The 11,657-nt window shown below is 46.2% G+C and overlaps 1 protein-coding gene across 4 annotated transcripts in view; it reads left to right on the forward strand.

The window, feature by feature from the left end:
• Positions 1 to 11,657, forward strand: part of LOC120050017 (UHRF1-binding protein 1-like) — a 54,543-nt gene that overhangs the window by 26,126 nt on the left and 16,760 nt on the right. For all 4 annotated transcript variants that reach the window (XR_005477152.1, XM_038996601.1, XM_038996598.1 and 1 more), the window contains exons 14-17: positions 95 to 862; positions 1,467 to 2,131; positions 4,822 to 4,976; positions 10,535 to 10,707. Coding sequence is in view for 3 of the 4 variants with exons in the window: in XM_038996601.1 (XP_038852529.1) it covers positions 95 to 862; positions 1,467 to 2,131; positions 4,822 to 4,976; positions 10,535 to 10,707 (1,761 nt within the window). In the remaining variant the exon portion in view is untranslated. The remainder of the gene's footprint in view (positions 1 to 94; positions 863 to 1,466; positions 2,132 to 4,821; positions 4,977 to 10,534; positions 10,708 to 11,657) is intronic.

Consider the following 11,657-nt stretch of genomic DNA (forward strand, 5'->3'; position numbering starts at 1 on the left):
GAAATTATGCTCATTAGTCATCTTGTACACATTGATGACCTCTGTATGTATATTTTCTAATAATGTGTTTCTCTTCCTCTCTCCCCCACCACAGTTGTTAGTGCCCACGGACAGGGACCCCTCCTATCCCCAGGACCTCCCCCGTTCCGTCTCTGTCCAATGCTCGGAGATGGTGGCCACCAACACCCGCCACCCCCCCAACTGCTCCCGCTCCCACCTGGAAGCCCTCCTCCTCTCCTTCCAAGAACAACAGTTCTTCTCCACCTCCTTTTCCTCCTTCCCTCGCTCCTCCACCTCCTTCCCAGTGATCCACCCCATTTTCCAGCGCCACGCGCATGAGCAGGACACTATGTTGCACAATGTGTATAAAGGGTTGGTGTCGCCCTCGTTGGGCGTGGATGCCCTCAAAATGCCAGCTGCCACAGACTTGTGGGCGGTTCATTTTGTCCAGTTCTGGGTGGACTACGAGGGGATGCGCGGCGGGAAGGGGCGGCCCCAGCCCTTCGTTGACGCCTTCCCCCTCACTCTGTGGGCGTGCCAGCCGGTCAGACACGCCCAGCACCAGGAGTGGCTAATGGGCGGGGCTTCGAGAGGGCAGAGAACTTCCCTTTCTGCAGCTGCAGGCCTGGCCAGGAGCGAGCCTGTGGATACTGTGGGACGTCTGCAGAGGAAGAGGCTTTTGAAGGAGTACTATAGTACTGTTACGGACGCCACGGCAACAGAGGCCTCGCTGCCGCCTAGCAACGGGCTTCACAAGCCACTGTCCCTGGACAACATCCCCCCACCTTCCTCGTCTTCCTCTTCCAGTAAGGAGGCAGACATGCACATGTTAGTGCACGTACAAAAGCATTTGAGCGCTCAGGTGAGTGATGATTCATATATTTTGGTGTGCGTGTCTGTACACTGTACTGTGTGTGTGTGTGTGTACACACAACATTAGGAACATTTTCTTTTCATGACATAGCTTTCACTTGGTCAGTCTATGATCCCTTATTGATGCCACTTGTGTGTGTGTGCCATTCAGAGGGTGAATGAGCAAGACAAAATATTTAAGTGCTTTTGAGCGGGTTATAGCAGTAGGTGCCAGGTGCACTGGTTTGTGTGTCAAGAACTGCAACGCTGCTGGGTTTTTCACACAACAGTTTCCCGTGTGTATCAAGAATGGTCCACCATCCAAATGACATCCAGCCAACTTGACACAACTGCAGGAAGCATTGGAGTCAACATGGGCCAACATCCCTGTGGAACACTTTCCACACCCTGTAGAGTCCATGCCTCGATGAATTGAGGCTGTTCTGAGGGCTAAAGGGTGGTGGTGCAACTCAATATTAGGGAAGTGTTCCTAATGTTTTGTCCACTTTGTATTAATGTATGACGTGTGCGTATGATGTGAACCAACATGTGTTACACTGTTTATTTGAGAATACTGAAGTGTGTGTAGTTATGAGCATAATGTGTGTGTCCAGGTGAGCCACAGGCAGTACATGTTCCTGATGCGGCTTCAGCGCAGCATCAAAGCCTTGCAGCACACCCTGCAACAGGACCTGGAGGGGATGGGCTCCAAACGAGACAAGGCAAAGACCACATCGGACCCCTTTCCAGACCACCAGCCCTTCAGTGCCTGTGTGGGGATCCTGCTCAAAAGTGCAGAGGTAGCGCTCTTCTTGAAGCTGGTCCCCCAGCCCGAGGGTCCTGGTTCCCCCCTAGGGTCGGAGTTGTCCCCTTCGGAGAGTAGATGCACTTTGGAGACTGGGAGTGACGGAGGGGAGGGGGGGGATAGAGGAACCCACGTGGAGGGGGCTGGGACGAAGGGAAGCTGTACAGTGGACCAGCTTATGTGTGGGGGAGGGGTAGAGGGTGGGATAACGCAAGGCCCCGCCCCTCTCATCCCCGCCTCCGCCCTCAACCTGAAGGTGTCTCTTGACGAGAGGACAGGGAGATCGAGTTCAGAGGAGTTGGGAGAGGCTTCCCTGGAGGCCCGGACTGAGGGAGAGGAGCTGGGGACCGGAGTTGATTGTAAAGCCCAGCAGGGTGAGTCCTCCGGGGCAGACCCCACTCTCTCAGACCCCCTCTCCACCAAAGACTGGAACGAGAAGAACCCTGGGGCCAGATTGCCTGAGTCTATGTCCAGGTAATTCCCTTCCGTCATTATCAGAATACAGTCTGGTTATTTAGACTGTCATTACCGTAACAGTCCTTTTCCAGCTATTTAGACCTGTAGCCACTGTCAATGACCAGGTATTCAGTTCAGTGTTTCCACTGCAGTCATTTAGCTGTGGCGCCACGGCAAAATAATATGGGACATAAAAAAAATGTATACTGAGGTGCACTTTGAAGATGCTGGAACAGTCCACAATTACCTTTCCTCTGCAGACAAAATCTGACAACCCCACAGTATAATAGTTTATCTATTTACATAATCGGCTTGTTGTGTGTTCTATGCAAGATAAATATTCCTCGAGGCGCGTTCAAGTTACGAGTGTCATAGGGAGGGAATTCCCAGAATCTAAAATCGGCTGCATTTATAGGCTGCTCACACTTTTACCAGCCGCACCGGTTTACTCTTTATATGGCCTGCGTATGGTCTAATGAAGGAACGCTGAATGAATGTAATTAATAACTTAGAATTAACTGAATGATCGAAAATGGGCCTACCTGTTTGCACTTTGTGCAAGCTGTGTATTCATCTACCATGTTGTCCTTCCAAACTGGAGATTTCACTCTCGCAGCACGTTTCCACGGTGATGTAGCCTATTCCTTTATCATAACCTTTTTATTTCTCCGGTTAGGCCTATGTTAGCCATTTTCACGTAACCTAGGCTACCCAGGAAAAATACACTTTAATGTGTTGTATCACAACCGGCCTTGATTGGGAGTCCCATAGTGCAGCGCACAATTGGCCCAGCGTCGTCCGGAGTAGGCCGTCATTGTAAATAAGAATTTGTTCTTGACTGACTTGCCTAGTTAAATAAATAAAACATATCTGGTGGGGAGAGGGAACATAAGCGCTGCACGTGGACAAATTAGAAAATTTTAGCACCTCACGAATAAGGGACCGTTCCTGGCTCCACACACTCTCTCAATGCGTGCTTAGCTGGTAGACTCGCCTCGCCGCTCACAGAATGGAATTCACAACACAACAAGCGCCTGGGTTTTGAAAGTGTATTAACTTGATTTTAAAATGTTTCCCGACCCGCAATGTAATTGTTCTGAACCACGAGCCGACCCACGGTTTGAAAAGTTTTTTTTATTTCACCCATGCTATCTGACCCAATGCAGATTAGCCCAATAGGGTAAATGCATATAGGCTACCCCATGCTTCAGCCTATTTATTTATAGCCACTATGCTGCATCAGTTGGGATACAGGTGATAATGCTTATTGCTAATAGCATACCTGATCATATGAACCATGCATAGGCTATAAGCATGGTCCACTATGTTACAATTTAAACAAATAATTTTACCAATATGTTTTTGGCTCATTTCTGGAGGTAGAAATTATATTTTGGTTGGTGTCAACATAATTTTTGATAGAATGTCCTTTTAAAAAGTCACCAGAAGTGAGCTTCAGTCCTTCTGCATAAAAATTATCTGGGGAGGACCCCCAAAACAGTGGGTGAGGGAAACCCCCAGACCATTCCCCTCTACTGCGACACATTTTTCCAGAGGAACACTGATTCCGTTACTTCCATGACATATTGTTCAGCTATTCAGACGGTCAGTTCTGTAAAACATTCACTGTGATGATTCACTCCAAAGCAAACAATAAGAACATCTTTACTGTAACTTAGTGCATGTCCCGGTCGGCAGATCAGCAGTGGGAAATGCAGGCCAATCGGCAGGCAGACCGTGACACTCATTCAGAGGACTTATGACAAGCTTTAAATTAACAGTCACTCCCATTACTGCAATACTCAGTCACAACAATACTTCTTGCAGATGGCATTACAGTTACTCACTTATTCATGCCCAGCTTAGTAAACCACCATTTAATGTTACTTTACTGTTACTTGGTCAGTCCCATCACATCAGTAGGTGGTTCTACATCATGCCTGTGTAACTACAGTGACAGCACTGTACCTGCCCTATACATCACAATATCAATGTTGTCACCCATAAGAGGTGTTTGTTCATTTGTGTGTGTTTCTGCCTTGTCCAATGTGCTCCCATACAATGTGTGCGTCTGTCTTAGTGTGTGTGTGTGTGTTTTTCTCACTCTGCTATTCTGTAGCTCAGTGTGTCCTCTGCTCTGACCCATGCAAGGTGTGTGTGTGTTCTCTCTCTACAAAGGAAAGGCAGTCTGTCAGTGGTTTCTGACCGGCTCAGCTCCTCAAACACCCGGTCCACCTCCCTATATTCTATTTCCAACATGTAAGACACGCTATGGGTCTGTCTGTGTGTGTCCGCATTCCTTTAAATATCTGTTACACGTTGTGTGTTGTATCTGTACGTGTGCATGTAGAATTGTCTGTGGTTGGGTGTATATCTGTGGGTCTGTATACATTTACACGCTGCAAGTTGGTGTGTGTGTACCCGGTGAATAGTGTGTGTAGCCTTTATCTGGTGACTAGTAGCATATAGCCTTGGCTAGGTCAACAGTCTAGACCTGAGCCCGGTTTCCCAAAAGCATCTTAAGGCTAAGTTCATTGTTAGAACCAGCTCAATGGTTCTGATGATGAACTCAGCCTTAAAATGCTTTTGGGAAACCGGGCGCAGGGCTATTCAAATCCAAGCCTTGAGGTCCACGGTACTCCTGTTTTTCTTTCCCCTCACCCTTCTCCCCCACTCACACTCACTCTTTGTTTGTGTGTGTGTTCCAGTGGGCGTCTGATGAGGGAGCGTTCCCAGTCCAGTTTCTCAGTGTCCTTTAAGAACATGAAGAAGACTCCGTCTCTGCAGTCCTTGGACAACCTCTCCATAGACAGCTACCTGATGGAGGACGGAGACACAGACACATACAGCCTGCTGGAGAGGGGTAGGAACCACACACACACACACACACAGGGCCCTGGGTCCTAGACTTCCTGACGGGCTGACCCCAGGTGGTGAAGGAAAGCAACATCACCTCCACCACTCTGACCCTCAACACGGGGGCCCCTCTGGTGCGTGCTCAGCCGCCTCCTGTTCACCCATGACTGCGTGGTCATGCGCGTCTACAACTCATTCATCAGGTTTGCTGATGACACAACAGTGGTAGGCCTGATTTACTAACAACAATGAGACAGCCTACAAGGAGGAGGTGTGAGCCCTGGTGGAGTGGTGCCAGGAAAATAACCTCAACGTCAACAGAACGAAGGAGCTGATCGTGGACTTCAGGAGGCCGCAGCGAGAGAACGCCCCCTTCCACATCGACGGGGCCGCAGTGGATAGAGTCAAAAGCTTCTAGTTCCTCACTGAGAATGTGAAATGGTTCCTTCACACCGACAGTGTGGTGAAGAAGGCGCAACAAAGCCTCTTCAACCTCAGGATGCTGAATAAATTAACCTTGGCCCCTAATATGCTGACCAAATCAGCCGCGTTGCAAAATAAATGTTCATATACATGTTCAATCATTTCATCCACTGCTCGCGCGCGTCAACGGGTGTCTGCGTACCAGGCACTGTAATATAACTTGGCTCTATTTTAGAAGCTTGACTCATTGCAAGTCCAGCCTCCTATCTACTCAATGGTTTTTAGGAGCATATACCGACGTGGGTGATTGAGAGATGAACTGAGGTCCACACTCTAGGCCAGTTGGTGGCGGTAATGCACCTTAAAGATGGTTGCCAACCGCAATATAAAATCCACAGAAGAAAGATGAACAAGGAGAGACTAATCAAAGAGAAAAAGGGGTAACCTAGTTAGTTATCTGTGGATTCATTGTCGGAGTAGAGAACACACGATTTTGTATGAGTCAAAATTCTACAAAGATCCAGCTCAAAAAAAGGACCATATGCATTTCAGGTAAAATAACAAGCCAAAGTTTATCTCCAAGGACAAATTAACTAGCAACAGCAAGCTAGCTAAATGTCCATGAATGATTAATTTACGTTTTGACCTCTCCCCAAATTAATATAGTTGGTTCACAGTAGGTTTTGGTATTTTAACCTGTGTGTCTTGAACGCGTCTGGTGGAGATAGACAAAATCAACACGCGCACACAGACGATGAGCAAGTTTGGTTAGCATGTAAGACCCTCACCAACTTCTACTGATGCACCATCGAGAGCGTCCTGTAAGGGCTGTATTACCTCATGGTACGGCAATTGCACCGCTCGCAACCTCCAGGCTCTCCAGAGGGTGGTGCGGTCAGCCCAACGCATCATCGGGGGCATCTACAGAACCCAGTGTTTCATAGGCCAAGAAGAACATCATTCTTCCCGCTACCATCTAGAAGACTGAGACCGTGCAGGTGCATCAACGCTGGGACCGAGAGACTGATAAACAGCTTCTATATCCAGGCCATCAGACTATTAAATAGTCATCACTAGCCGGCCTCCGTCCAGTACCCTGGCCTGAACCTTAGACACTGTCACTAGTCAGCTAACAGCCAGTACTCTACCCTGCATCTTAGAGACTGCGGCCCTATGTACATAATGTTTACATACTGATTTACCCACTTCATATGTATATACTGTATTGTAGTCATGGATCATCCTATATATCTACTGCTGTACACACCTTTTCTATTCATATACTGTCCATACTGTCTATACACCCCATTCACATACATATATTTATATTCCAGACTCCTGTCTGGACCTATTTCCTGCCATTCTATCCATTTTGCTGTGGAGTTTTGTGTGTGAATTTAAATACTGTATTTGCAACATAGCTCGTTGATTGCGTACTTGTTTTACTGCATTGTTCGGAGCTACAGTTGAAGTCGGAAGATTACATACACTTAGGTTGGAGTCAATTAAACTAGTTTTTCAACCACTCCATACATTTCTTGTTAACGAACTATAGTTTTGGCAAGTCAGTTAGGACATCTACTTTGTGCATGACACAAGTAATTTTTCCAACAATTGTTTACAGACAGATTATTTCACTTATAATTCACTGTATCACAATTCCAGTGGGTCAGAAGTTTACATGCACGAAGTTGACTGTGCCTTTAAACAGCTTGGAAAATTCCAGAAAATGATGTCATGGCTTTAGAAGCTTCTGATAGGCTAATTGACATCATTTGAGTCAATTGGAGGTGTACCTGTGGGTGTATTTCAATGCCTGTGGGTGTATTTCAATGCCAACTCCGTGCCTCTTTGCTTGACATCATGGGAAAATCTAAAGAAATCAGCCAAGACCTCAGGAAAAACAATTGTAGACCTCCACAAGTCTGGTTCATCCTTGGGAGCAATTTCCAAACGCCTGAGGGTACCACGTTCATCTGTACAAACAATAGTACGCAAGTATAAACACCATGGGACCACGCAGTCGTCATACCGCTCAGGACGGAGATGCGTTCTGTCTCCTAGAGATGAACGTACTTTGGTGCGAAAAGTGTAAATCAATCCCAGAACAACAACAAAGGACCTTGTGAAGATGCTGGAGGAAACAGGTACATTTACATTTAAGACATTTAGCAGACGCTCTTATCCAGAGCGACTTACAAATTGGTGCATTCACCTTATGATATCCAGTGGAACAACCACTTTACAATAGTGCATCTAACTCTTTAAGGGGGGGGGGGGGGGGTTAGAAGGATTACTTTATCCTATCCTAGGTATTCCTTGAAGAGGTACAAAAGTATCTATATCCACAGTAAAACAAGTCCTATATCGACATAACCTGAAAGGCTGCTCAGCAAGGAAGAAGCCACTGCTCCAAAACCGCCATTAAAAAAAGCCAGACTACGGTTTGCAACTGCACATGGGAACAAAGATTGTATTTTTTGGAGAAATGTCCTCTGATCTGATGAGACAAAAATAGAACTGTTTGGCCATAATGACCATTGTTTTGTTTGGAGGAAAAAGGGGGAGGCTTGCAATCCTTAAGAACACCATCCCAACATCATGTTGTGGGGGGTGCTTTGCTGCAGGAGGGACTGGTGCGCTTCACAAAATAGATGGCATGAGTATGGAAAATGATGTGGATATATTGAAGCAACATCTCAAGACATCAGTCAGGAAGTTAAAGCTTGGTCGCAAATGGGTCTTCCAAATGGACAATGACCCCAAGCATACTTCCAAAGTTGTGGCAAAATGGCTTAAGAACAACAAAGTCAAGGTATTGGAGTGGCCATCACAAAGCCCTGACCTCAATCCTATAGAAAATTTGTGGGAAGAACTGAAAAGGCGTGTGCGAGCAAGGAGGCCTACAAACCTAACTCAGATACACCAGCTCTGTCAAGAGGAATGGGCCAAAATTCACCCAACTTATTGTGGGAAGCTTGTGGAATGCTACCTGAAACGTTTGACCCAAGTTTAAAAAAAAAATGTAAAGGCAATGCTACCAAATGATACTAATTGAGTGTATGTGAACTTCTGACCCACTGGGAATGTGATGAAAGAAATAAAACCTGAAAGAAATAATTCTATCTACTATTCTGACATTTCACATTCTAAAAATAAAGTGGTGATCCTAACTGACCTAAGACAGGGAATTTTTTCTAGGATTAAATGTCAGGAATTGTGGAAAACTGAGTTTAAATGTATTTGGCTAAGGTGTATGTAAACTTCCTACTTCAACGACAGTAACTAACATAACAATTTCACTGCACCCGCTATAACATCTTCAAACTGTGTATGCGATCAATAAACGTCGATTTGACGCACACACACACACACACACACACACACACACACACACACACACACACACGGTTGAGCATGATTCTCCTCCAGGCATTACAGGTCTGACTAGGTCTATCCATCATGTGCAGATTATCAAATCTTGTCACTGTGCATCAATTTTTTATTTGTATTATTTGGGGGTGTTTATAGGAGAACATATTCTGAAAACATTTTGCACATTTTACTCTTTTATTTGGCCTAGGTATGGAGGGGTAACTCCAGACTTAGTCCTGAGAATAAACCATGTTTCTATACATATTGAATGGCTTTTGAAGAGTTCTTTCTATTCCATAGTTTGTCCAGGAGATGGCAGTTGTGAGCTGATGTGATCTATACCAGAATAGATGTCCTCACTGTCAACTGTGTTTATTTTCAGCAAATTTAACATGTGTAAATATTTGTATGAACATAAGATTCAACAACTGAGACATTAACTGAACAAGTTCCACAGATATGTGACTAACAGAAATGGAATAATGTGTCCCTGACTAAAGGGGGGGGGGGGGGGGGGGTCAAAATCAAAAGTCAGTCAGTATCTGGTGTGGCCACCAGCTGCATTAAGTACTGCAGTGCATCTCCTCCTCATGGACTGCGCCAGATTTGCCAGTTCTTGCTGTGAGATCAGGGCTCTACGCTGGCCATGGCAGAACACTGACATTCCTGTCTTGCAGGAAATCACACACAGAACGAGCAGTATGGCTGGAGGCATTGTCATGCTGGAGTGTCATGTCAGAATGAGCCTGCAGGAAGGGTACCACATGAGGGAGGAGGATGTCTTCCCTGTAAAGCACAGAGTTGAGATTGCCTGCAATGACAACAAGCTCAGTCAGATGAGGCTGTGACACACCGCCCCAGACCATGACGGACCCTCCACCTCCAAATCAATCCCGCTCCAGATTACAGGCCTCGGTGTAATGCTCATTCCTTCGACGATAATCCGACCATCAACCCATGGTGAGACAAAACCGTGACTCCTCAGTGAAGAGCACTTTTTGCCAGTCCTGTCTGGTCCAGAGACGGTGGGTTTGTGCCCATAAGCGACGTTGTTGCCGGTGATGTCTGGTGAGGACCTGCCTTACAATAGGCCTACAAGCCCTCAGTCCAGCCTCTCTCAGCCTATTGTCTAAGTCTGAGCACTGATGGCGGGATTGTGCGTTCCTAGTGTAACTTGGGCAGTTGTTGCCATCCTGTACCTGTCCCGCAGGTGTGATGTTCGGATGTACCAATCCTGTGCAGGTGTTATACGTTGTCTGCCACGATCAGCTGTCCGTCCTGTCTTCCTGTAGCGCTGTCTTAGGCGTCTCACAGTACGGACATTGCAATTTATTGCCCTGGCCACATCTGCAGTCCTCATGCCTCCTTGCTACATGCCTAAGGCACGTTCATGCAGATGAGCAGGGACCCAGGGCATCTTTCTTTTGGTGTTTTTCAGAGTCAGTAGAAAGGCCTCGTTAGTGTCCTAAGTTTTCATAACTTTGACCTTAATTGCCTACCGTCTGTAAGCTGTTAGTGTCTTAACGACCGTTCCACAGGTGCATGTTCATTAATTGTTTATGGTTCATTGAACAAGCATAGGAAACAGTGTTTAAACCCTTTACAATGAAGATCTGTGAAGTTATTTGGAATTTTACGAATTATCTTTGAAAGACAGGGTTCTGAAAAAGGGACGTTTCTTTTTTTTTTTGCTGAGTTTAGTTTTGTCTGGTTTTTATCAATGTATTGGTAGCAGACAACCAATTTTAATTATTTCTGTGTCCACAGACGACGTGTCCATCTCAGGCTTTAAGGATGTGGTGAGGGAGCAGAGTGCCACAGAAATTGCCAAGGAGGCAGCAGCAGTAGCGGCCATGGTCACAGGGGAGCAGGACGGTGCTGGCTCACCAGATACTGTCAGTGCCACCTCCCAGAGCATCGACGAACCCACCAAAGACATGGTAATACACACATGCACAGGAAATGTATGCTCACATTCAGGCATTGACACATGAACAGACACCGTGCTGTACACACACATGCATACACGCACACTATACAATGCATTCGGAAAGCTTTCAGACCCCTTGACTTTTTGCACGTTTTGTTACGTTACAGCCTTGTTATAAAATGGATTAAATTGTTTTTCCCCCCCTCATCAATACCACATAATGACAGAGCAAAAACAGGCTTAGAAATTTTTGCAAATGTATTAAAAATAAACTGATTTACATAAGTATTTAGACCCATTACTCAGTACCTTTGGCAGCGATTACAGCCTCGAGTCTTCTTGGGTATGACGCTACAAGCTTGACACACCTGTATTTGGTGAGTTTCTAACATTCTCTGCAGATCCTCTCAAGCTATGTCAGGTTGAACAGGGATTGTCACTGCACAGCTATTTTCAGGTCTCTCCAGAGATGTTCGATTGGGTTCAAGTCCGGGCTCTGGCTTGGCCATTCAAGGACATTGAGAGACTTGTCCCAAAGCCACTCCTGTGTTTTCTTGGCTGTGTGCTTAAGGTCGTTGTCCTGTTGGAAGGTGAACCTTTGCCCCAGTCTGAGAACTTGCTCCAGAGCACTCAGGACTCCATCAAGGATCTCTTTGCACTTTGCTCTGTTCATCTTTGCCTTGATCCTGACAAGTTTCCCAGTCCATGCTGCTGAAAAACATCCCCACAGCATGATGCTGCCACAAACATGCTTCACCGTAGGGATGGTGCCAGGTTTCCTCCAGATGTGACGCTTAGCAGTCAGGCCAAGGAGTTCAATCTTGGTTTCATCAGACCAGAGAATCCTGTTTCTTATGGTCTGAGTCTTTAGGTGCCTTTTGGCAAACTTCAACCGGGCTGTCATATGCCTTTTACTGAGTGGCTTCCGTCTGGCCACTCTACCAAAAAGGCCTGATTGGT

The sequence above is a fragment of the Salvelinus namaycush genome, chromosome 6 (genome assembly GCF_016432855.1).
Source record: "Salvelinus namaycush isolate Seneca chromosome 6, SaNama_1.0, whole genome shotgun sequence".
Classification (NCBI taxonomy): Eukaryota; Metazoa; Chordata; class Actinopteri; order Salmoniformes; family Salmonidae; genus Salvelinus; species Salvelinus namaycush.